The sequence below is a fragment of the Taeniopygia guttata genome, chromosome 3, assembly GCF_048771995.1.
Source record: "Taeniopygia guttata chromosome 3, bTaeGut7.mat, whole genome shotgun sequence".
NCBI lineage: Eukaryota > Metazoa > Chordata > Aves > Passeriformes > Estrildidae > Taeniopygia > Taeniopygia guttata.
The window spans coordinates 79,563,683-79,583,743 of NC_133027.1; the positions used below are offsets into that span (position 1 = coordinate 79,563,683).

Genomic DNA, 20,061 nt, shown 5'->3' on the forward strand with positions numbered 1-20,061 from the left:
AGTTGGAAATCCTTTCTTCTGTCATTGTTCCCTTCCAGGTAAATGACAATGTTCTCAGTAGAAGCAGTTAAAAAGGCACACTTCAAAATATGACATATGACACATATATAATTCTTTCACAGTTACTGAGTAGTAACTTCTGGATATTGGAGATCTAAAATAGTAATCTTGAAAGGCATGTTGTCAAGTAAACTAGGTATTCCATTTTATTATCTACTCAATTCTACTGCCATTTGGAGCATATATATACTCCGCTACCTGGGGTAGTGAACATGAGAAAAATAATTAAACAAAATAACGGCTTTCAGCTACTTAGCTGAAAATAACCTAAGGTTGCACTTTCAAGTACTTCTTCAAGCTTTTACTCTAAATGTATTTGTATTTCAAAATTAAATACAATTTATCTTGAAGCTTTCAGAACTGTTATTTCCTGTGGAAAAACAGTAACACTTTCTAGATTAAATTGGGATAGCAAGTATCTGTCAAGTCTCTTCACAGAATTTTCATTGTTTTGTAGTGGAGTTTAAAACAAGTAAATGCTTTTAAAATTCAGGCTTTATAATTACTTTTGTAACTAAAAACTAGATAATACAGGTATTAACTTGCTACTTATTCCTGTTACAGAGTATCTTCTATGCAGAAGATCACAATGGGTAAAACCAATTTGACAAGTAATGGAAAATGGTTGTGTTTATCTTGTTGACTTGTCATACCTTCACAAGGATTACTAAGATTTAATTCTTAGAGTGGTGAGTTCACTGCTGCTAGTCACACTGCAATTTATTTCTTAGAAGAGACTACCCAGAAAAGCCACTGTAATAAATCTTCTAACACCATCACTGTGTGAACATGGCTTTTTCATTCTTTTGAATTAAATCTCTAGCTTAGATGGGAAAATAATAGCAGATGACACCACATACCAGTGACACCAGACGGCACACTGCTGGCAGGGACAGCTTCCCTTAGTACTGAGACAGATGCTTTGAGATTTCAGGTTAATGCAAGAACTATTCAGAAAGCCAGTGTTTAAAGTTTTGTGCAGCTGCTTGACAAGTGTTAATGTGAGATAACAAAACTGATTGTATTTTGAATTCAGGTACAAATATCTAAGAAAATTGCTTTGTCGGGGGAGGATTAGGAGTGAAATTGCTTCTTTTTCTTTGGTCTTGCACAAATTTTCAACATAGACACTGGGGACTCATTCCAGAAAGTCAAAACACTGTTGTTAAAATCCTTTCAGTATCTTTTTAGTGTCAATGTTTGATGGAGACTGTGTTCACTACAATGCAGTAGAATTAGTAATCTCCTTCCAAATTTTGGTACATTTTCCAAAAAGATAGCTTTTAGGCTTGATTTAGGGTTTGCAAGCTTCTTTCAGTTTTTGTTCCCCACTCTTACTGCTCTTAGTCTGTACTAATTCAATGTTTCTATTTTAAGATACTAAGATGTATGTAAAATAGTGAGAACCTTCCTACTAAGACTAAAAGCAAGACCTCAGTCCCTGCAATTTTTTAGACAATTCAACTAAGGGAAGCAGTACAGAGAGCTGAATTAGAGAACTCTTACACGTCACGTCCAAATTAATTCTGTGTTTCAGCTGAATCCAGTCCACTGGATCCAGTCATAGGAGATCAATGACAAATGCTAAGCAGCACACCTCATTAATGTACCTATGTGAGACACTGGATGCTGTCTGGAGCATGATCTGTTCCGGATCTCACCGTTTAACTAAATCCATTTCCGGCTTCTGGAAGTTATCTCTACTTAATAAATAAATTTTAATTGTTCTACATTTGTTTGCTTTCTGTTTAGGCATGTTGCACTGGAGGGCACTGTATAAAACCCAGTTAAGTTATATAAATTGTCAGCCATGTGATTCTTGTAATGAATTGTTCCCCTTTATGTCACACATTCAGAGGACATAGCCCCCATGGAATTATTCAGACTTCCATCCAGTAGTGCAGTTTCAGTACTTTATTTTGAAAATCTCTTAATAGCTAGTTTAAAACAAGAGAACAATTAAATGTAATGTGTTCTTTATTAAATAAACTCAAAATATAAAGCAAATTGTGCAGTTAAGAAAGACAACAACATGGCTAAAGGATTTTTACAGCAGAAAACAAATTGCAGCAAATAAGCATTTCAAGTCTAGCAGCCAAACTGTCCTCATTTTTATGGAGTTAATTTCGGTCCTCAAATTGTGACTTGTTTTTTAAAAGATATGCTGCTAGAAATTCAATGGGATTGGGTGGTCTGCAAAGAAAAAAAAAGTAAATCAAAAGCAATTATTTTTTATTACACAGGTATTCAGAGTGTAAGGGTGGGGTATTAACCTTGGGCTGTGTTTTACATTGAGTCTGCAGCAGAATTCCCACTGATGTCAGCTGAAGATCTGCACATCCCTCAGGTGTGCACATGGGTGCCTAATTTTGCTTAATTAACTGTCTGTACACTGCAGTTTAAATTCCCAACTCCTTTTGAAATTCATACATCGTTGATGTTTTTTCTGACTGTAGATGCCATGATACAATTATGGTCATCTACACCAGCTTTTGATTGTATTATTTCAATTTGAGAGATGGTGCACGCAGTACAATTTGCCACTAGTGAGAACACACCAAAAGGCTAGAAATTAGATTTTTTAAGAATAACACCTGTTTGCTGTTATTGAAGGATACCTTTCTACACTGACTGGTAAAGATAGCTGGGGCACCTCAACAGCATAATCTTTACTTGGAGGATAAACCATTAGTTGGCTTCTTACTCTGTTGACAGTGCAGGCTCAGCCACACCCTTTAGAAAGTATTTTAATCTCTGACAAAGATGCATGTCATGCCTGATTTGTCTTTCCTTCTCTTAAATGTCAAGCAGAACCGTTTATAATTCCACACTACAGAATGTCCTCTTGTCTTGCTTCTCTAAGGTAAATTACGTGATAAAATTAATAACAAAACCCCTCCCGTTTTTTCCTCTAAAACTTTTGCAGTAGCATACCTCATTGGGAGAGCATGAATTCAACAAATAACTTCTGTTGTGCCATGTGTGCCTAAGTGAGGAACCCATCCTGCATGGTCAGTCACAGTAATTCATGGGTTCATGAACATGTTATAATGATGACCTTACAAAGAACAACACCATACTTGGTGTGTGAGGCCTGAGAGGTGCTGCAGTGCCCAAGTTTGAGATCTACATTTTCCTAGGAACAGAAGGATCACAGAAGCATCTTACCTCTCTTTTGCAAGAACAGCAAGTCCCTGTAGCAAGATAGGTACAACTGTCTGGTCCAAGTAGGCACGTGTGGGTAATGACTGAAGATCCACCTTCTGCTTTGATGTTTTCTCGGCATTTAGTTTCTCATTTTCTACTATCCTCTGAAGTAAAAAAGAAAAAAAAAAAAAGGGAATGAACATTGGTAATAAGGTATAAGGTAATAGCAGCCACATCTACTTTGAAGTGTGTGTGCAAAGTACCCATCTCTGCAATTCAATGGCAATAATTTCTTTACATCTTTTAAGAATATTTAAGTGCATATTCTTCCTTCCACAAAAACCTAATCCAGAGGAACTTCTGTTAAATTCCTATGTTTTGGGGAAACACTGTTTAGAAGTTGTAAGTTTTCTACAAGAGAAGACATCCAATCCCATTTTTATTTCAGCTTTTGCATTCACTGAACTCTACACCACTAAGACAGGAATGCTTACCAACGAGTCTCTTAGATGGCTCCTGTACATGTGTGCTTCTAACACAAAATGGTAAAAGCACAAGGAATTCAGGTAAAGCCTGACAAAGGGGACTCTGCTAAAGTCAAGTACTTTGTGAGTGTACTGAAGTATACATGGACACTTCAAAGAAAACATGCAAAATGCTTCCAGGTACTTTTAGATCAAAAAGTGCTGAATCATCTCACACCATTAACTGTAATTGAAAAGTGATACCCTCCCACTGCCAGTAAACCAAATGTATTCAGTGCAATGTACATGAATCTACTGGCACGGGACCAATGTGTTATGAATCTGTCGGAACCATGGAAGCTGAGGCATAGAGAAAAGCAGTTATCAGAGAGATGAGTCCCAAAATATGTTTTAAAATTGCTTCTGCAAAAGCTTAGCACAGAGTAGGAACTTATAATAAAGGGAGACTGAAGACTTTTCTTTAATAAGAAGAGTAATAAATGCCATGGAGTTAGGAAGTGACTCTCCCAGTCTACTCAGCATAGGTTGAGCCTAATGTGGATGGATTTTTTTGTGCCATAATATATATCTATATCTCTCATAGATAGCAATAGAACACATAATAACCATACTTCCAAAAAAAAATCCCGACTTATTAAAAGGCTCATTATTTACTTCAGTACCATTTAGAACAATGGAAGTAGCAAAACAGAAAATATATTTACAGCCATTTCCCCCAGGGACAGGTATTGCTTAGCTCCGTTGAGAACATCACATTTTCTGAAGTTAGACTCAAGAGTCAACATTTTTCCCGTAATCACAAATGTGAGTTCCACTGCAACAAAATCTTTGTTACCTCTACATTTTCAGTGAGGCCATATTCAGAATGAGGATTTTCCAGAACCTGTAAAATAACATATGGTTAGCAAAGCTAAAATTCTCCTTTTACACATGTAACATAATGCACATAAAACATTTATTGTAATACCTGTGGCTGTCCCTCCATAATCTGTTCTCCCTCCATAATTCGAAATGTGAAATTTGATGGACGTCCAAGAAGATCTTGGAAAGCAATAAAAAAACTGGTCAGTAAGCTGAGATGAAGCCCATGTGAACTAAGTGATATTGCATCACTTGATTACTAATGGTTACCAAGGCACAATTACTCGAAAGCAGAGGGAGTTGCTCCGTGCTCCCCCCCGCGCCAAACTTGAACTGGTTTCTCCCGCACGCAGAACCGAGAAGCGTCTTTAAGTTTTGTGTTACGTCCGCTGAAGAGAGCAGTACTGGGATTAGAAAACACAGCCCTCATCCCCGCGGGAAGCCGGAGACATCCCTTAACTTCCCTCCTTCCCTCCCGGCCGTGCCCGCCACAGCGCCCAGAGAGCCCCCGCGGGCAGGGCCGGGCTGGGGTCGCGCCGCCACCGCGGGCCACGCGCGGGCACCGCCCCCGGGCACCCCGCGGGGGAAGAAGCAGCCCCGCCGCAGGGCTCTCACCGCCGGTCGGTCCGGGATGGGCGGGACACCGGGATCCGCGTCACACCTGGAGCCGCTCGGCCACAACCGCGGCCGCCGTCGCGAGTTGTTTTGACGTCAGTGGAGCGGCCGCGCGGCCGGCCCCTGGCGCAGCGCGCCTGCGCGGGCCCCACCCAGCCCCGCCGCGCGGAGGGCGGAGCGGGGCGCAGGGTCGGTGCCATTTTGGTGTCTGTGCGTCTCCAGGGGCTCTGCGGGGAATAAAACGCGCGGGATGTGTTCCTGGGGTTTTGGGTTACAAAAAAGTGCTCGTAATCAATACGGCTTCTGATTTCTGAGGAGGTCACTGTGGTGTTCACGAAAAATAACATTGCTGAAGCTAACTTGGGTCTAAAAGTGGGGGTTTGATAGTGAAATAGCCGACCAGAGCGGCGTAGTGTGGCTGGCGCAAAGGTGAGTGAGGGCAGTGAATTTCCTCTCTGTTACCAAAATCGCAGCTGCTCAGCTTTCCCCAGGGATCAGCTCCAGTCATCCTGTTCTGCTTGATGCTGTCAGAAAGTGGAAGAGTCTGCTGCTTCTGTAGCTGTTGTGCTGTGACAAACTATACCGGTGTTTGAACGTCTGTACCTGACCGCTTTGTTTACTTTTCATTAGGAATTAAATTTCAGCAAGAACTTCTTGACGAGGTTCTGAAATCTCCTTCTCTAGAGGAGACTACCTGATTCAAAACCTGCCTGGGTGCATTCCTGTGTCACCTGCTTTTGATAACCCTGCCTTGGCCAGGGGGCTAGGCTAGATGATCTCCAGAAGCCCCTTCCAACCCTAATGATTACGTGAATTCTTTGTGTGGAAATGTGATTTGTGCTAGAGAATTAAAATATCTTAAAAATGTTTTTGGGTTCAAACTGACAAAGAGGTTTCATTTCGGTGGGTTTGAGGTTTTGGGATGTTCTGGTTGGATTTGGGCTTTTTTTTGTTTGTTTGAGCTTTTTTTTAGAAAATGAACTTTGTTTTGTTTTACAAAAATAGGTCTACTTCTTTTCCTGTCTTCTTGCTGCAGTGATGACGATGTACATAAATGATCTAGTTGATACTCCTAAAAGATTAGTGAAATGAAGAAATAACAGAAAATGCCATGTTTTCAATAGATTCTTCTCTGACATAATCATCTAGTAGTGGTAATAATGAAGTGTGTGTACATAAATGAATTTGAAACAATGTTTGCAGAACTGACAATGTTACCAGGCTCAAAATCTAGTGCAGTCACAGGTTTGATACTCAACTGAAGAACTTGGAATTAGAGCAGAACTGTGTCCTGTGTTTATATCTATTTTAGTACCTAGTGCTGGCAGACTTACCTGATGCCAAAGAGGTGAGGTGAAAACACAGAGATTTCTTTACTAAAACTTAGAAAAGGAATGCAAACAAATTCATAATGTGAAGAGGTATAAGCTTTCCAGTCAGTTTTGAGCCTCTCTGAATTTTTCATCGTGTTCTAGTCATGACATTTTAGAGAATTGCATTTAGAGGTCATGTTGGGAAAGAAAAAGATTTTCCTAGTTACCTTTTTGTGCAATGGTAAATTGTGGTGTCAGGGTAGTTGTACCTTTCTAATTCCTATGACTGTAATGTTGGTCTGCTCAGATTACCAAATCTTTTGCTGAGACGCCAGATTGTATCTCCTGTATTTCACAATTCCTCAATCTTTAGAGTAGAGTGAACACTTTCCCACTCCAGAGGAGGCTTCACTTCTTCCACCTCTTGCTGGTGTTCATCAGAACCCTTGCTGAGCTAGGATATCTCACTAACCAGCAGAAAGCCACCCACTGCTCTGATGTGGTTTAAGGGTTTGTGGTTTTCGGGGTTTTTTTTTGTTTTGGTTTGGTTTTTTTTTCAAAGTAGCATTAATCTTTACCAGATTATTAATTAGAATGGTTCACTGACAAGTCCGATGACTGCTAGAGTGATATTAATAGAAGAGTGTTGTTCTGATTTTTAAGATTTTCTAAAGCCTTCTGAGTTTACATTCTTGTAGAGAACTTTCTCACACAACTTTCTGTAAACAATCTATTGTTTTGCATTCCTCCATAGAAGTGGAGAAACTTAATGTACTAATAGTTTATCCAATGTCATTGGAGAGGTGGCACATTCATCCTCCAATCCACTCTCACCTTTAGAAAAATATAAATGCTAGAGCAGAAAATAAACTTCCTCTTTTTCACCTTTGCAATAGCAGCGGCTGGCGTCGTGCTTTCAGGTGTCCTATAGTGACAGAAGAGGGTAAGGAAATTCAACTTGCAGAGCACTGAAGTATTTAATAGCCACAATAGAGAACTAGTTCTGTAGGTTTTCCCTAAAAGCATTAAGACTTTCTCACAATTTTGTTGCAGCATTTTTGAGAGAAAGAGGGCATGAATTGTGAAAGTTGAGCTACTCCAGGCTAGGCCTCAGATTGAGGCCTGGTGGGGCCTTCAGGCCTCTGACGCAGTTAGAAATTCAGAGGTTGTGGCGCAGATAGAAAATAGTCTTAAGGTATTGTAGGGACCACCGGGTGTGAACTAGTATAGGTTTTATGGTGTACAGTGTAGGCCGTTTTAAGGAAAAGGTAAACAATGTTAGCCTACCAATCAGAGTGTCTTTGTTTCTGTAAACTATGTAGAAGCATATATAAACTACCGCCTGATTTTGAATAAACGGAGAACGTTGCATTAATCATATTGATTGGATGTGCGTTTGTCTTGTCCAGTTTCCCGTTTCCCTGAGGTTCCCTGGCTTTAAGTGGCGCCCGCACAGGGACTCAGGAGGCTCCGAAAAGGCTGCCAAATTACTTTTAGAGTAACAGGCAGTCAGGTTTGAGTCGCGCGACAGAAATTTAGGTCCAAATCGCCTCATGGTGACGGGACCGGGATCCCAAATTCACTTTTTGTGAACGGGGGTCAAGTGGGACGGAGCAGAAGTCTCCAAACTCCGAATTGGGCCGTTCCCAACGGGAGGAAAAAGACTCTTCGCATTGTTGTTTGTTTGCGAGAGTCCGTGGAGCACTGGGAAGACCTCGGCGTTCACAAGAGACCCGAACGGCGGGGGTGGACGTGGCCGAGGCCGGGGAGCTGGAGCGGGAGCTGCTGCCTTGCCGAAGAAAAGCGAGAGCGGAGCAGCCCGCGGAGATGAGGTAAGCCGCGGACAGAAAGAGAGGGTGAAAGTTCACCATGGATGGAGATTTACAGGCTTCAGTGCGGCTGCTCTTTCATATTCTCTCAAAGAGAGCTGAAAAAGTTAAAGAAGCCGATTTAGAACAGTTGGTCCTTTGGGCAAGAAGCAAAGGCAAGCTGCAAAAACCTTCCCTGCTTTTTAGTGAAACCGAATGGCAAGAGCTGGGGCAGCTGCTTTGGGATGCAGTGATAGAGGGCAAAAAGGACAAGAAAACACTATTAGAGCTTGGAGGTGTTTGGAAGAAAGTTTCACATACCTTACAGAGCATGGCCGCGGAGAAAGAGGCAGCAGAAGCTGCCATTCGAGCATTTGAGCAGTCCACAGCAGAACAAATAGAAACGCGAAAGCCATCGCGGGTTGAAAAATTCTTTAATGTTTGTAATATGCGGCCAGTGCGCGGGCAGAAAGCCCCAGTCAGCCCCTCTGTCAGAGATGTTGTTGCTCGTTTGGAGGGCGGCACGGAGCCGGGCAGCGTGGGGCTGGCCGGCGCGAGACGGAGCGGGGATGCGGCCGCGCCCGGAGCGGAAGTGTGCTCACGAGCAGCGGATGTTAACAGCTCGGCGGTTTCGCGAAATGCGGCAGACCAGGAAGTGGCCCTCCCGGGTCCCTTGGGAGGCGGGGAGACACCTGAGGAGGCAGGCGGAGTTGGTGATGAAACAGGGCTGAGTCAGGAGGAGGAACTCAGGGGCGGAGATCAAGGCAGAGACCAGGGCGGAGACGGGAGCGAGGCGGCGCCGGCCCCTCGCCCCCCCGCAGCGGCGGCGGCGGCGGCTGCCACCGGTGCGTGCAAACGCAGAGGAGCGGCTCGCCGATACCCGCCAGCGGCCACGGCCACGGCCAGCAGCCTGGCACGGTTTGGAGGGGCTGGACACCCCAATGCTAGCGGAGTGGCAGAAGTAGCCACCCAAACAACACCAGAGCAGAGCCCCGAAAATGCCAGTTCCCACCCCACCACCGTGGCGCGGCACTGCCCACTCCCACCGAGTTCAGATTCTGACGACTCAGAGCCAGACTTTCCGGTCGTCAATTGCAGCAGGGACACACGATCACAGAACAAGATACAAAGACCAAATACGTTGCAGAAAAAAATAGCCCGCCTTGCCACCCTTTCGAATCGTCAGGTTCAAGCAGTGGAACCTTCCACTGGCCAGCAATTGGCATCGCCAGCAGTTTTAAAAAATCCCTTGCAGTCCCGATGGGCGTCAGTTGTGAAAGATGCTCTTTTAGACGGTGACTGGAAAGCTGCCAGCTCCCTGGCTTGTCCTGTAATAGTGTCTAATGGGAATGCCATCTGGGAGCCCCATGACTGGAAAATCCTACAATCAGCTAAGCAGACAGTCACCACTTATGGGATCAGATCAGAAGCAGCCAGGAACATCATTCAGTATATATTCACAGCAGATGTGCTTTGTCCTAGTGATTCGTCTAACATTGCATCCCTGCTTCTGACACCTTCTCAATTCCTCATGTTTGAAAGGGAATGGAAACGGTTGGCAGTTGAGGAGGCCAACAAACACACAGATGCGGGAGACCCCTTTTTTGGAGTCCAGCCAGATATGCTGACTGGGCAGGGACCATATGCAACCAATCAGGTGCAACTTACCTTTCCTATTGAAATACATCAATTGTCACAGCAATTGGCTCATCAAGCTTTGCTTTTGGTACCGGACAAGAAAAAGTCAGCATCCTATGCCACCATAAAGCAAGGAGCCACTGAACCATTTGGACAATTTATTGATAGGCTGTCAGCTGCTTTAAAGGATGCACCTGACGTGCCACCAGACGTTCAGGAACATTTATTCCGATCCCTTGCTTTTGAGAATGCTAACCCACCCACCAGAACCATCCTAGCCACCCTCCCTCAGGGCTGTCCAGTCGATGAGATGCTTGTCAGAGCCACACGCGCAGAACAGAGCAACCAAGCTGCGGCATTCGCCGCAACCATCCAGGATGCAATTGAACAACAAGGACACATCATTGCAGCTGCTTTATCAAGCAACAACACAAGGAAACAAAAGACGTAATGAAAAAGTATAGCAGTACTGAGTGTTTTCCAAGAAACCAAGAGGGATGGACATTATGCAAATCAAAGTTATTTCAAATACAATGTGGATGAAAATTACTGTAAAAAAAAAAAAAAAAGATAGAAATGTTAATAATGATTTAATTGCTAAAAATGTCTTTGAAAACAAAGATTTGAGAAAAGTTAGTCAGATGGAATGTTGGCATTGAGTTCACAATTTCTGTTTTTGAGTTTTTATAGATAATAAGATAAATAATAATTGTCAAGTTTTTATAGGTAATGATAAGTAGTGATTGTTACTAATGTTATATGAATGCTTTGAAACTATTTTAAACATTTCTTGTTAATAGGTTGGTCATATAATGTAAGTTGTCTGATTTTTGTGATAAGAATTATTATTAAGATGTTAAGGTATTGAGGTGTTGTTTTAATATTTACAGTCAGTTTTCATATGTTTTATGGGGGTTTTTTTTTAGGTGATTGAATGTAAGATGTGTTTTTCAGGATCCTGTGTGTTTGATTTTTTAACTACTCATGTGTTTTCTTTATTCAATTTTCTATGCAGCTGCAGTTCATCTTTTAAAAATGTATAGTCCAAGTTCTGGTTCAAGATTTCAGACTTCAAATTTTCAGATTTTTGAAGAAAAGGTTTGTTGTATTTAGAGAATTTTTGTCTTGAAACAAATTTTAGACAGGTTCAATTATTTGATGTTTTGATAAATTTTTAATAATAAGGTTTTTCACTTATAACTGTTATTTTTAAGACTTTTGTTTTAAACATATCCTCCAATTAGAGTTCGAGCTCTGGCCAAGCTCTGGCTCTACGTGGATGGTGTGATTGATCCAGGTGTTTTCTGCATCAAAAAAGTATTCAAGTCCTTCTGGCTTGACAATTTGACCATACAGGACAGCTGAGCCTCAAAGGGAGTTTGGAGAAGCATGATCCGGACATGTTTTATCCAAATCTCTGTTGTTTTAAGGTTTTTCAGCTGCTGCAGACTCTGGGATGACAATTTGATAGTGTAGCACTTGGTAACTGTGATTTTATATGTAATATTGATTATGTATTATTTGATTGATTTTTATTTGTTGTTAGTTTCTTTACTATATGCATTGTTTTGTTCTTAATGTTTTTCATGTTTATAACAAAGATGTTGATATTTCCATTTCTTCATGCAAGTTTTAGGGAACAGAATTGAGAGAGGACCCTCCAGTCCCTGTGGGGGTGTTGGGTTTGTTTGTGTTTTAACAGGTGCAGAATCTGGATGGATTTCAGTGAAGAATGTGGAACTTCTCAATTGCAAGAGGGCACTGATCTCTCCACAAGTGGATCAGAGGATGCACAGCAAAAGTGGATTGTGCAAAGATTTGTGTTTCACCCACAGAAGATCGTGGGCTTTGAGTTTTTTTTATAAGTGTGTTTTTAATAATGTTATAGAATTTTTTTTTGCTAAGTTTTTAATAAGTTTTAGTAATGCCTGTGATTTTTCTGTTCATCTTGCCATTGTCTTTCAATGGCAAAAGAAAAAGAGGGAGGTCCCAACGGGGATCAACAGAAATTCTACTTGAGTGAGTGTTTTTACCCATCCAACCAAGAAGTCGTGTGATGGACAGGACAGATGCTCTTGCTGCATTGATACGAAAAGGCAGAAACAGAATTTTAAAAAATAGATGAAAAAGATATCAACCCGCAGTGATAACAACGTGAACAACAACAGTTCGCCTGGAACATCCCGTGATGAATCCTGTTCCGATGAAAATTAATTTTGTAGAGTACAGAAAAATAAGTTGAAATATTATAAGTGTGAAGTTAGATTTATCAGAAGTTAGTTTATTAGAAGTTATAGTTTATGTTTAAAATTAAGATTGTTTCTTTCATGTTAGCTGGGTCAAAGGGTATTGCACTTTTTTTTATCTTTATAGTTATTTAAATTGTTATACCGTGTTTTTTACAGTGTGTGCAAAAATTAGTTCATTGAACCTTCACTCCAGCCTGAGTAGCTCAAAAGAAAAAGAGGGAATTGTTGCAGCATTTTTGAGAGAAAGAGGGCATGAATTGTGAAAGTTGAGCTACTCCAGGCTAGGCCTCAGATTGAGGCCTGGTGGGGCCTTCAGGCCTCTGACGCAGTTAGAAATTCAGAGGTTGTGGCGCAGATAGAAAATAGTCTTAAGGTATTGTAGGGACCACCGGGTGTGAACTAGTATAGGTTTTATGGTGTACAGTGTAGGCCGTTTTAAGGAAAAGGTAAACAATGTTAGCCTACCAATCAGAGTGTCTTTGTTTCTGTAAACTATGTAGAAGCATATATAAACTACCGCCTGATTTTGAATAAATGGAGAACGTTGCATTAATCATATTGATTGGATGTGCGTTTGTCTTGTCCAGTTTCCCGTTTCCCTGAGGTTCCCTGGCTTTACAATTTCACACTGATTCCTGCTTTTGAAGCTGTGTTTTGGCTTAAAGTGTTGTTATGCCCTTAAGAAGTGCACTCTTATTGTCATGATACTGTCACATCATTCACAAAGGTGTCATTCTAAATGTTTTAAAAAGTAAAAATAACTGAATAAGCTGACTAGTCAGGATTGATTGAGATACATTGTCTTCTATTGTCATTCAATATGTCCTTGTTAATAAACTTATTCCTTCGCTGGCTTTTCTGTTTTGCTCAGGAATGGGATGCTACTTTAGATAGTAGTGGAATAATAAAGACAATAGATCGATAATCTGTTGTTACGGGCTTATTTCACATTTTGTAATGCTTCCTAGCGTTAACACTGCTTGAAGCTTCTGGAATTTCTTTGGTATTATGAAATCTATTAAACTTTTATATCAGTAAATGAGAGATTTTTTAAAGGACAGTTACATATACTAAAAAAAAAATATCTCCACTCATGAGTGGGTGTAACATACTTGATAGTATTTTCATAGTAGAAGTACGTACTCCTTCTTACAAAATACAAAAGAAAAATACTTGGTGTACATTGCTGCATTTTTTCAGAACTGATAGGTTCACCGTCTGTCTAACAATGGTCTAGGTCATGAATAATTGTTAGATATTTGTATGTTATTTTATATGTGATAAAATTCTGTATTTTATACAGTAAAAAAACTGTATACTGTGTGCTGTTCTGTCATTAAAAGAAAACCACTCCACTCTGTCATTTAAGAAAATAAATACACGTTACCAGGGGAATCTGGAGGTAACTTTATGAGGCATAAACAAACAAGAAAAAAAATCAGTAGTTTTATAGTAATTTTGGAAGAATGAATAAAATATTGCAGACAGTAGTGATTTTAGTTTGGCATATACTTTTAATTAACATGCCCTACCAACTGCCATTTCATGCTATTAGCTAGGGGAGACTTGATTGTGCACTGAATTTTCTGTCTGCAGTTTTGGGACTGTCTCAGCTCCTGTGTGCAGTTCAGGGCTGCAGCAGAGAGATGATCTGTCATAATCTAATATCATTCAGTATTTTATTTGTGGAACAGAGTGTGTGACAAAGCAAAACAACGGCAAAAAAGATTAGTTAACAGGCAACACACCCACAAAGGTGGGAAGGTTGAAGCAGAGAGGGACTAGACTTGTGGCAAGCACATATCTCTCCCTCTCAGGATTTTTCATAGAGGTGCACAGAGAGAAATGAAAGAGAAAACAATTTCTATTTCTGCTCCTTGTTTTTCCCATGTAGAATGTGTTTGGAGAATTGTTTACCTGGAGTGAGTGCTTGATTGGATTCTATTGAGGATTGTTTGAGCCTGATGGCCAATCCAACCCACCTGGGGCTGGACTTTCGAGAGAGGGTCACAAGTTGTGTGAGAGCTAAAGTCAAAGAAAATAGTGTACAGTTTTAGTGTCCTCCTTTTATGTAGTATATTAATGTATTTTAGTATAGTTGTAATAAAGAAATTGTTCAGCCTTCTGAATTGAGTCAGACATCGTCATTTCTTCCCATTGGGTTCGCCTGCATTTACAATATAGACTAAAGGTACCAAAGCATTTTAAAGGTTTGAAATAACCAAAGGCGTAGTGAGGTGGAGGAGCTATCTCTTTGGTGAAACACAAATAAATATTATGGTTGGGCAAATAATTGACAAGGGCTTGGACAACTGCAAGTTCACTTTTGGTAAGTAGGGCGGAGTAAAGATTTTTTTTTTTTTCCTTCCAGAGCGATGTATCTATAATGTATAGTGAATTCCATTAGCTCCCTGCATGTGAGCAGCCAGCCTGTCATCCCCATTACAGAGCTGCGGAGCAGACAAAGCTCCCGAGCACACTCCCGGGGGCAGCTCCACGGCGGCGGGAGCAGGGACACCGTGGGGGACTGGCTGCTCCACGCCTCTCCGTGCGAGGGAATTCCCCGGGCTCTGCCTGTGTACCACTAGCAGTGACCCCAGGCGGGAGCAGCGCCAGGATTGTGCCTGCGGGGCGGCTCACAACCAGTCACAATAACTAATCCTATTCAATTATTCATCGCCCGTCCGCTCGGTCTCCTGGGCCGACAGCGAACGGCCTCGGCCAGGGCTGGAGCGGGCTGGTGCTTCCACTCTGGAGCTCCCCGAAAGGAGGCTGCAGGCAGGCGGCAGGCGGCCTCTTCTCCCGGGCAACCAGCGAAAGGACAAAGAGACATCTCCTCAGGCTGTGCCAGCGGTGGTCCAGGTTGGACACTAGGAGGAATTTCTTCACAGAAAGGGCCGTTTAACAAGGGAATGGACTGTCCGAGAAGGTACAGTCACCGTCCCTGATCACGTTCAAGACCCGTCCGGATGCTGTGCTTAGTGCTGTGGTCCAGTTTTACATCGGTCAAAGGCTAGACTGGATGATCTCACAGGTCTTTTCTGCATTGATTCTACGATCCTGCGCTTCCTAGGCCCGGCGCGCGGCTCCGAGAGCCCGCCCCTCGTGCCGCGGGAGCGGGGCGGGCCGGGCGCTGCAGGCGCCGTACCCTCCCCTCCGTTGGTGGCGGGGCGGTGCCGCCTCTCCCCGCCCCGGCCGGGGCCGCCCGCGCCCCGCCCTCCGTCCCTCCCCCTGGGCCGGCCGAAAGGGGCGTCGCCGCCGCTGCCATCGCCATGGCAGGTTGTTGTCAGTCCCTGGCAGCGGGTTATGGCGACGGCGGTGAATGAATTCTCCGGGTGGCCGAGGGAAGAAGAAGGGCTCAGCCGGCTCCAGTTCCGCGCCTCCGACCGCCGGCGCCTCTCCCTCCTCGCCGCCCGGGCCGGCGCCCCCCGTGCCGCCGGCGGGGGCGGCGGCGGCGGCGTCCCCGCACAAGCGGAACCTGTACTACTTCTCGTACCCGCTCTTCGCCGCCTTCGCCCTGCTCCGCTTCGTCGCCTTCCAGCTCGGGCTGCTCTTCGCCTGGCTCTGCGAGCGCCTCTCCCGCGGCGCCCTCATGGCCGCCAAGGGCAGCAGGGCCGGGGCCGGCGACGCGCCCGAGCCCGGCGGGGCGCCCGAGACTGTGCGGGCGTGCCACAAGCGGGCCTTCGAGTGCATCTCTATGGCTCTGCGCATCGACGAGGACGAGACAGGTAGGGAGGGAGCGCCCGCGGCCGCCCCGGGGTGCGGGGGGAGGCCGGGAGGGCCCTGTGCCGTGGAACCGCTTTCAGCTAAGAGCAAACAAAACCCGCTCGCGAGAGAAATGCGGGGAGCTGCGGACGGGGTGTGCGGGGTTGAGCCGTGCCGTGCCCGCATGCGGTGGCGGTGCTTGGGTCCCTGCCGGGTCCGTCCCTGCCGCAGCCCGCAGGTGCGGGTCGGATCGCAAAGCTGCTCCTCGGGCTCATTCCCCTTGCAATACAAGTGCTTGTATTTCTCCCCAAAAACTTAATTTTTGCCGCGGGGGTCTGGGTGAGGCGGTTAAAATTGCGGGCGAGTGGGTGACTGTAACTAGCCTCCACCAAGCCAGCCGGACAACAAAAGCACCAAGGGCAATAATAAGGATGCATCCTATAATGCACTGCCTGACAAATGATGTGAGTCCTCGAGCGAGGCTGCAGGTTACTTAGCCCTCAGAATGCCCATTTGGAGTGGTGTGACTTTTAAGGAAATAAATAACTTACTTTAAGTATTTTGGCAGTTTCTTAAAACATGTTTTTCTTGACCTGTTTGCCATGCATACTCTTAAAAAACCTAAAAACTTACCACTGTGTGATGAGAAGACCCTAAGGAGAACGTTTAGGATTCAATGAAATAAAACAGAGGAGTGAGGATTTTTTTTTTTTTTTTTGTAGAGCATAATATAAACCCCAATCAAACAAAACACTTGATACTAAATTAAATTTAATCATTTATTCTAAATGCAGCAGCATGATTCTGTCAGCATGCGAAAGGTAGGCCTTGGAGACCTGCTGTGCTGGTGTTTAAAATTCTCTGGAAAAGTCAGAATGCTTGATTCTAAACTTTCAGTTGAGCTTTACTAGAACTGCTATCCTAGAGGAGGAGATTAAAATTATAGGAGTAGGCCTTCAATAGGTGCTGCACACTGAGAGCACCATAAAAGCATGGGATGTGTCCTCCTTTGCCTTGACAGTTTGGGAGTGGCAGTGGTATGTGCTCTGGGAGAGAAAAAAACTGCGCACCATGTGCAGCAGGGTTAGTTCAGCACAGATGTACAGCGAGAGAGCACTGGGGGTCATAGGAGCAAAGCAGGAAAGAAGGTGAGGTAGCTGAAAGCTTCAGTGTTGTTGATGATTGCTCTGTGAGGAGTAGCAAAGTCTTACCTTATCAGGCACTGCTGTGACGTTTAAGTGTTGGTGGTTTGGTGGGTAAGCCCTTAAATATGAATTTTAATAATTGACTTGCTCTGTAGGTGTCTTTAGGGTGTTCATACATGAATTAGCTGTGCAGGCCATGCATTTAGTAAGATGATCTTTGCTGCTTATACAAGCAGCTACACAACTGTTACAGCCCTGCAACTGTAATATACATCCCATTGAGAAAGAACTCATAGATTTGTTATTTAATACATAGATTTGTTATTTGCTTATCTGATTTTACCAGAATACTTGTCTTATCTTTGAAAAAGTTTCGATCTGTAAACAAGCTTTTTATATCTTCAAAGAGAAAACCATATGTTAGACACAGTATGTTAAATGGTTGGAATTTCTGAATTGTCTAATAGCCTATTAGTTATGTGGCATTTTTGCTGTTGTGGGAGCTATGCATACTTCAGTAGTTTTGATAGCACTTCTGGTAATTTTTTATACTTCTGAATTAGTAGGGCAGTTATTCTTGTTTTGGCATTTTCACAATTACGCTTAATATTTTTTCCTAAGAAGGCACATATGGTGTGTTGACACCTGCAAACAGTTAAGCATCCACACAGCTGCTTGTTTATTCTTCTCAGTGGGACAGGGGAGAGCATAGGAGCAGCAAAAGTGAAGGGGAAAAAAAAGGTGAGAAATCTTTCCAAGTGATGATTGCCTTGGAAGACAGCCCTCATTCAGTTATTAATCTACTCAGGTTTTGATTGATGAGCATTATATTGTATGATCCAGAATATTATGTTGGCCTGTTTGGGTCAGTCATCCTGCTAGTGTTCTCTCCCAACTTCCTATGCACCCTCAGCCAACTCACTGGGGATCTAGATGGGAAAAAGAAAACCTTGAGGTTGTGCTATTCAGTAACACCCAAAACATTTCTGTGTTATCAGCTGTTTTAGTCACAAATCCAAAACACAGTGCCATTGGGGCTGTTTAAGGAAAATCAGCTCCATTCTGCCAGAGCCAATATAGCAAATCAGAAACTTCCAAGGAATGTGACATTTATTTTATTTTTAATGTCATAATCGTTGAGAACTAGTCAGTCATTCTGTGTGGCAGTGGAGCACAACCTTTGCAAACAGCTTCATGTGGTATTGTGCTGTGAAAGCTTTCTCCAGTTAAAACCTGGAAGTGAAATTTTAATGACGACCTTGTAATGTTTGCAGCTGCCCCTGAGAATAACAAAGCCATTCAGGCCTTGTTAGCAGATGTGGCTGGAATCATCTCAAATCAGGATTTTATTTAGCTATAATCAGTATTAGATAGACGATTTATACTGCAGTTGAAACTGTTTCTGTGGGTGGTGGAGAGAAGAAGCTTAAAGAAAAGTCTCAAGAGAGGATTGTAGTCACTCACCTCAGGTAATTTAATTTATCTAGCTTTGTCCTTAACAGTAAGGATATATGAGGCTGGTGAAGAAAGGGCAGTAAGGAAATAACTCCCAAGGTGTGTGGTGTTCCTTACTATAGGCAGGCAGTCTGTGGTTTGTGGTGCTTAGAAGAGCTAAGCATGAAATTACCTGCACTGGGGAACTTGCCAAGTGTTATTATTAAAGATTTTTTTAATCTGAAGAGGAGCAAGAAAAAACCCTGAAGATTATTCTAGAAATGTATTGAAATATTTTTAAGACTGAAATTCACTAGAAAATCGGTTTGGGACTGAAGTTATCAAAATATTTGAGTGTACAAGCACACAACCACTGGTAACTGACAGTTAGGAACAGTTTTGTGAAACACTGTCATTCTGAAACTAGAGTAATGGTATCTAAAGTTTCATTATAGGCATTTTAAATTTTTTTCTACCACTAGTAGCTTGTTAATGCTGATCAGGTTTTAAGTTCTAATACCTAATCTGTTATATTCCTCTGTGGAAATGCATGCTTAGTGTGATAAAATTATGTTGAGTGTTTTTCCAAGAGTATTTTTCCATATGCAGACATATTCATTTTTAATGCAGAATATTTTTAGAAAGGGAGCATTATGAAGTAGATATTAATAGGTCCTCAGTGATTGACTTGCAGTCATGGTGTCACATAGCTTAGGTCAGGCACAGGCATGTTTCTGGTTGTGTTTGCTGCAATATTCACTCAGGACATGGTCGGTACAGAGGTGTGTTCTAGCTCTGCCTGTGTTCTGCTTCATGTGAAAGTTGGCACACACCTGTAATACAGCAGTTTCGTAATAGCATAAACAAAGAAATGCCCTCATGACAAATGAGCTGCACTCTACAAAAGGTAACCAGAGGAGAAGTGTCTCTCATCTCTCTCTGTTAGTGTCTTAGAGTTGTTGCTTTTCTTCTTGTGTTTCTGTGCTTCTAGTGTTATTTTGGCTGTTATTATTGGCTGCCACTGGAAGATGAAGAGACACATCTGTAGTTGATGTTTCAGAAGTAAAAACTGTTAATTTCACTGTTTATATTGGGTTCCAGAAGTAAAAGCTGTTAGTTTCACTGTTTCTGTTGGGAGTGAATATATGTGGGCGAGCTTTTATATATATTTTTTCGGGGAGGGAGAGTGGGATTTATTTCTTTAAGGCAGATGAGGAGTTATTCTTTAAACAGGCAAAAGTGATTTGAGGCTGGTGTAGTACCTGTTTTTAATAGAAAAGTTTATTTGATATTTAAATAGATAAAAAGTTGACAGTGTCCCTTTAAGACTTCCTTTAAATCACAGGATTTTGTTAAAATATCTCTTCCTCTCTCTTGTTCTATGCAGCATTATGTAGAACCATTCCTAAGCTTTAATTCGTTCAAGAAAATAATGGGCTCACTTCCTTTTTAAGCAGGACAAAAGGAACAAGCTGTTGAATGGTATAAGAAAGGAATTGAAGAACTGGAAAAAGGAATAGCTGTCTTAGTAATTGGTCAAGGTAAGCCAGTTTTGAGTTTTGTGGAACTGATTTTGGTTTATGGCTTTTTTTGAAGTGAGA

At 42.6% G+C, this 20,061-nt stretch overlaps 3 protein-coding genes across 8 annotated transcripts in view; 2 read left to right on the forward strand and 1 right to left on the reverse strand.

The window, feature by feature from the left end:
• Window positions 1-1,959: 1,959 nt before the first annotated feature.
• Window positions 1,960-5,251, reverse strand: LOC100190436 (dosage compensation-related protein DPY30-like; the record flags this gene model as incomplete). Its single annotated transcript, NM_001245751.1, is given in 4 exon segments — window positions 1,960-2,253; window positions 3,229-3,371; window positions 4,528-4,575; window positions 4,660-5,251. Coding segments are annotated over 2 exon segments (144 nt in total). The 5' UTR covers window positions 3,347-3,371; window positions 4,528-4,575; window positions 4,660-5,251.
• Window positions 5,252-5,459: 208 nt separating this feature from the next.
• On the forward strand, window positions 5,460-12,729 carry LOC116808052 (uncharacterized). The gene is made up of 2 exons (XM_072927181.1): window positions 5,460-5,597; window positions 5,799-12,729. The coding sequence occupies exon 2, from the start codon at window positions 8,351-8,353 to the stop codon at window positions 10,376-10,378; it is 2,028 nt and encodes a 675-aa protein (XP_072783282.1). The 5' UTR covers window positions 5,460-5,597; window positions 5,799-8,350; the 3' UTR covers window positions 10,379-12,729.
• A 2,650-nt stretch (window positions 12,730-15,379) lies between these two features.
• The window catches only part of SPAST (spastin), a 38,417-nt gene continuing 33,735 nt past the window's right edge, over window positions 15,380-20,061 (forward strand). For 2 of the 6 annotated variants that reach the window (XM_002192114.7, XM_002192148.7), the window contains exons 1-2: window positions 15,381-15,904; window positions 19,915-20,001. In XM_002192114.7, coding sequence (XP_002192150.1) covers window positions 15,499-15,904; window positions 19,915-20,001 — 493 coding nt within the window. In that variant the 5' untranslated portion in view covers window positions 15,381-15,498. Of the gene's footprint in view, window positions 15,905-19,914; window positions 20,002-20,061 lie in introns of all 6 variants that reach the window. The other 4 variants (XM_030268429.4, XM_030268430.4, XM_030268428.4 and 1 more) reach the window with 3 other exon arrangements.